Here is a 6,295-nt window from a genome sequence, read left to right as displayed (position 1 = left end):
GGAGTGACCTCAATTCACACTTAACTGCCGTGGAGGTGTATATGAAAAGCATATTATGGTTATGCGGACCCCTCCACGTCAGCAGAAGGCGAATTGAGGGATCAATCCTGAGGTCAGTCCAGCAATATTCATTTTGAAAAAGGGTCAGGATCCGTTTACTCGTGAGTCGGTCTTCAATGGATCTTTAAGAGATGAAAACTTTTTATTTGGGATCAAAAGTTTCTGATGATTATGTTAGAATATAAAGTTATGAAATCCATTGAGCCTTTAGTCTATGTGGGTTTTTAAAAGATGGGCTTCTAAATTAAGTCGTATTAATGGGTTGTTGAATCACATGAGAAGGTAAGGAGTTTGTTTTATTTTTCATTGCATGGGATCAAACCCAATTTAATGTACAAAATCTAAATATTACAAACAAAAACAAAAAAAAATACTCCCTTCACGTGGCATGTGTTATAATTATGGTTTTCTTTTTCTTCAGAATTCACATATACACATCCTCATAAATATGTGCAGTTGTGTATCCCAAGGCAAAAAGATCTGTGGTTCTAACACATGTCATATCAAGAGTCTTTTCAATATGCCATGTGGGAGAGTCAGAAAATCATTACCCATAAACTTTATATAATTTAAATAAAATATATATAATATAATTAATATACTTTCTCTCATTTTATCAGATCAGGTTGTTGTTAGATGCAGACATGATTGACTTATAATTGATGGAATAAGATATTGGAAAGAATCTTATTGAGTCAGATCCTTTTCGAAGCTTGTTTTTTTTTTTTTTTTTTTTATCGATAAATTGAAAGTCATCATATTGGAATGGATCGGATTCCAGGTATGATCTAATCTACTAACAACCCTAATTGCTACTGCAACACATAATAGTAGAAACCCGTGATCGAGAAATTTAAATAATTTCACTCATTCCGATCTGATTATTATTGGATTAAATTTAGATGTTAACATTTAGATACTATATTTTTGTCGTGTTGGAGTGACCTCAAGTTTGGACCTCATATCGCACATCTTAGCATGAAAGTGGATAGGAATCATAAATTCTTTTCACTCGTATCTCGAGAAAACATTTATGGTTCCCATACACTTTTACGTCAAGGTGTGCGATGTGAAGTCTAATATTGAGTCACTTTAGCATCATTCATTTTCAAACGGTTTGACTCGTGTTAACTTTTACAAGTCAACTCGATTTGGTTGGTTGGTTTTTTTTTTTTTTTTTCTTTCGCGGGGGGCGGGGGGACAAGTTGATATTGGGTTTCAAAACATGACTTATCTACAAAGTTGCTATTGGCACCCCAACTTTTACTTATTACCCCCACCCACCCCCTCCAATTTCTTAAATTATTTTTCACACCTTAATTAAAGATTAAAACTCGAGAAACGAGTTTAGAGTATCTCCGATGGTAATGCTATATTTGCCTCTCTCAGTAAAATGCAAAAATGTAATATTTTACATATACCTTTTTAATGCTTCATCTCAAAAAATGTCATTGATATGTTTTGGATGACAATTTGATATCTAAAAATTAATAATAATAATAATAATTCAAAACATATTCTTTTTTATGTGTTTGCACACTAATTTGGTAAAAAGCTAATTCTAAACACACTTTAACAAATATTAAGATATATTAAAATCAATGTCAAATATATTAAATCATTTGAGACGTGCGTTGGAATACATTTATGGGAGCTTGTTCCAAAATTTAGAATTGCCATCCCAATTTGAAATGCCATTGGAGATGCTTGAGATACTGATTTGAAAACACGATTTATGTAGAGAGTCTATTGGCACTCCAACTTTCATATATTACAATCAAATTTCTTAAATTATTTATCACACCCCAATTAAAGATTAAAACACACATTTCAAAAAAAATATTGATAAATATAAATATATTAATCGAAGAAAAAAAAAAAGATGAGATGACCCAATTATTGAACAAAGCAACAAAGAAATAAAAGAACAAAGCACACACACCCACAAATGCCATTACAAAAGTTTGGTTCAAATTATTATTTCAAATTACATACAATTATAACACATTGAAACAACTTCAACAGTTGTTTACAATTAGGAATAGGTCATATAAAATCTTAAATCTAACAAATAGAAATCTAAAAAATAAAAAAATTGGCACTCCAAATTTTTACTTATTTTCCACTATTGACTTCGTTCTGTTTAAGAGATTTAGTAGGTAAACCTAACTATTGCATTTTTATTACAAAACTCCTTTGGAGTTTTTCAACTCTAAGGAAACCTTACTTTATGGAGTTCATTACCCACCAAACCTTACTTTATCAAGTTTGTTACCCAGCAAACCTAAGAGTGGGGATCCACGTCATAAATTCAAATTGATGCACTTAATTTGTTACCTTACATACCTTGGAGTGGATCCTAGACACATCAAATTGTGTTATCCAAAATAATGATTTGATGTCTTAGGGTTATAAAGGAAAAAATTCTAAGAACTTTGAATGAAAAAAATTTAAAACAAAAGTTAATATTCACTATTGAATTTTAATTTTAAAATTGGGAATTTGGTAGTCATCATTTTTTAACACCTTCAATCAAACTCAAAAAAGTTTTTTTTTTTGTTGAATTGAGTTTTTCCATGAAATCTAGAAGGCGGTGATATTGGATTGGCAATTTGATAAATAATGTGGGCCGAAAGAACCTTAGTAACATTTGAAATTTGACTAATGTAGACACCCCAATTTGCACAAACCCATTAGGAAAATCCAAATTTCCTTGAATTGATTCCGAGTTAGACTTAAGCTTCTCAATGGACCCGCATTGCCACTTAGCATCATTATTCATGCATACATACATACTTATTGCATCCCATATCATTGCATGCCCATACCTTGTCCCTAATCCACTTTAAACTCATATCCATCACTCATACCCTATCCCAAATCCATAAATAAAGTTCATATCCAAACCCAATTCAAGTCCATTCTTTTAGCCCACCCTTAAAGTCCATAGTCCATAACTCAAGTCCATTACAAGCCCATTCTTTCACACCCCCTCAAAAGGTGACACATGTTGATCTCTCATAAACCCTCAATACCCAATAAATAATCTAATTGGAGAGTCAACTCTTCCTTGTGAAAATTCAAGAATGCCCTTCCCAAAAAGGTTGGTCAAACCAAAAAAGTTCTTGGGTCTTTGGTAATAATTCATAAAGTTGAGAGAATTTCCAATCATACCCTCAAAAGGTGGGAATCTTAAAGTACATACATGGAGTTCTCCCATTAGTCCATTTTAAAATTATACTTCCACCCTTGCTTTATATGTTATTTACAAATAAACCAAGGTCCACTTTCACCTACCACTTCACCTTTACACATGTCATTCTCCTATTCACCCTCCCAAAAGTACTTTTGTTCTCCCATTGGTCCATTTCAAAAATACACTTCCACCCTTGCTTTATGAGTTATTTACAAATGAACCAAGATCTACTTTTTACCTACCACTCCACCTTTACACATGTCACTCCCCTATTCATCCTCCCAAAAGTACTCTTATTCTCTCAACTCTATTTACCAAAAAACCAAAGATCAAAGAATGTTTTTAGGGTTTCTTCACAAATGTCATCTTTACCCTCATACAAATGAAAAATCCAAAAATAAATAACCTAAATCTCATGTCCATTTTCTTTATTTTTAGGGTTGGACCACTTTATCCCCAAAAGTTCTCAAAAAATTTTATAAATACCTTCATTTTGTAAGAACAATTCATACTCTCAAGCCCCCATTTCTCAACCTAAAACTCTACAAAAATTCCTACTCATTCTCTTATCTTCTAAACTTCAACTCAACCCTCAACCATCTCACTCAACTCTCAAGTTTACTTTTCAAGGTTTAAGTTCATCAAGGGACAAGGTGGGGTTTAACATGTAGTCTATTTATTTCAAAGCTTGCATCTTCTTCTTCTAACCCTCTACTTTATTTTCTTTGTTGAAAGCCTTAAGATGTAATGCATACCCTCTCCCATCCCCGGTAGATTGGATTAAGGTTCGATCGAAAGGATGGGGGTTGAAGCCCTTTTCACCTCAATCTCATGCATCATATTGTACACAATGCACACACTCACTTATGCATGGTAATGATAAAGAAATGTGTCACCCTCTTGATGGGATGAAACACTAAATTTCAAGCTATGCATCAAGATTGTGGCCTCAAGGAAACTCCATCATGGAATCTCTCTAAAAGCTCAAACTAACATTCACATTCATAAAAGTAATGTGGCTACATGGGTCATTTTTTTTTATAAAATGTCCTTAATGTCACATTGAATTCAAAATCCCTTTTTAGGGAACATTCCACTTAATGCACACACCACTCTTATCATACATTCTCATGCATTTTAATATTTATTTTCTTGAGTTCTTACAAAATAAAATGGCCAAGCAAGGTAACCACCTTTGGTGGAGAGGATGGGGTGCCTAACACCTTCCCCATCCTCTAATCGGACCTCCTTACCTAGATCTTAGGTAGACCTTGCCCTTTTCCAACGAATGAGAGTCACTACAATGCCATGGAAAAAATGATTTTCAAAAATTGATTCGGATGCCCATTCACACCCATTTTCAAAAAAGAATGGTGGCGACTCCAAACAATGTAGCATTGAGGTTCATGGCGAACATTTTCATGTCTACAACTAAGTTTGACGTTCTAACCTGATTTGTAAAGTAAGGTTTGTTCAGTAATAAACTTGATAAAGTAAGATAGTTTTTGTTATAAAATTAGAACATATATGTCTGCCCGACAAATCTTTCTTTTTCATTGATTCGTGGTTTTTTTATGCCTCTTCTGACACACACCTTGAGGTGGCATAGGCTAAAATCATAGATTTTTTCCCTTTGGGATGCATAAATGTACATCCTCGTAAATATGTGCATTTGCGTATCTCAAGGAAAATAACCTACGATTCTAACACATGCCACATCAGGAGGCGTATGTGGCGTGTGTCAAAGTGATAGGACCCATTCACAAATTCGTGTACTATAGCAATTGATTACAAATAGTCTCTTCGGTGAGAACATATCACACAAAGAAATTGGGTTAAAATGCCTTTCCCTTTATTTATGTCCATGAGCACTAAATGCAAATAAATCTAACAAACTTTCAGCATCTGACACCGAACTAAAGGTCCTTAACACCATAATGAACTAAATTCAAATAATAAAAATTAGCAAATGTGACAATCAATGCAACTCCTTTGCATTTATTTCTTCTACCACTACTTATGACTTGTTCCTATACGTGGTTGTTAGTCCCTCCTATTTTCTTGGCCAAAAGAGGATAGAAGTTTGACTATGAACTGAACCCACAACCACTTGAAGGGTACGTGTCTTCATACCTGATATTTTGGATTTCTTTTGATGGCACGTTGCGAACGTCGTGGCCCATTTAAAGTCTTATCATTACTCACCCTTCCAAATTGACGCTCGTCCTCAAGGTCCAAGTTTGGAAACAGCTTCAGAAACTCTTCGGTATTTTCCCACGTAGCATCTTCAGCAGCCAGCATACGCCACTTGACTAAACTTAGTCCCACGTTTAACCCAACGAGTGTCTAGTATGGCTTTGGGCTCAATCACAAGTGTACCCTCATTTGAAAGTGGCGGAAGTTCTGAATTGGGCACAGAACCATCTCCAAGCTTCTTCTTTAGCAACGATACATGAAAAATTGGGTGCAGGCGCACACTGTCGGGTAGCTGCAGTTTATATGCAATGGCTTCCACTCTCTCCTCGATCATATATGGTCCATAGTATTTGCTTGCAAGCTTCTGATGAGCACGTCGAAAAGCTGATTGTTGGCGATAAGATTGTAGTTTGAGGAAAACAAGGTCGTCTTCTTGAAATGTAACATCCCTTTAGCTACGGTCTGCTATTTGCTTCATTTGATTCCTTGCTGCCACCAAGTTTTCCTTGAGATGTTTCAACAATGCATCTCTAGTTGCTAGGTTATGATCAACTTCATCAACAAGAAAAGATCCCATCGAATACACTGGAATAATAGGGGGATGTCGCCCATAAAGAGCTTGGAATGGGGTCATGCTTGTAGAAGAGTAATAGGCAGTATTGTATCACAACTTAGCCCAAGGTAGAAATGTACTCCATTGACGTGGTTGTTGGTGAACGAAGCAACATAGATATTGTTCCACACAACGGTTGACGACTTTGGATTGGCTATCAGTTTGAGGATGATAGGCAGAACTCATCTTGAGTTGTGTACCCAACAGTTTAAAAAAATTCTTGTTAGAAA

The 6,295-nt window shown here is 34.9% G+C and overlaps 1 protein-coding gene across 1 annotated transcript; it reads right to left on the bottom strand.

Annotated features, from left to right (window-relative positions):
• Positions 1-5,543: 5,543 nt before the first annotated feature.
• On the bottom strand, positions 5,544-6,086 carry LOC147391469 (uncharacterized). Its single transcript, XM_086459068.1, has 2 exons — positions 5,912-6,086; positions 5,544-5,836 (listed from the first exon to the last, which is right to left on the bottom strand). Exons 1-2 carry the CDS (start codon positions 6,084-6,086, stop codon positions 5,544-5,546), a joined length of 468 nt encoding a protein of 155 aa, XP_086315194.1.
• Between the last annotated feature and the right edge of the window lie 209 nt (positions 6,087-6,295).

The sequence above is a fragment of the Akebia trifoliata genome, chromosome 11, assembly GCF_017979445.1.
Source record: "Akebia trifoliata isolate Shusen 1 chromosome 11, ASM1797944v1, whole genome shotgun sequence".
NCBI lineage: Eukaryota > Viridiplantae > Streptophyta > Magnoliopsida > Ranunculales > Lardizabalaceae > Akebia > Akebia trifoliata.
Note: the sequence above shows the minus strand (reverse complement) of the source record. Positions and strands in the feature narration are given on the sequence as shown.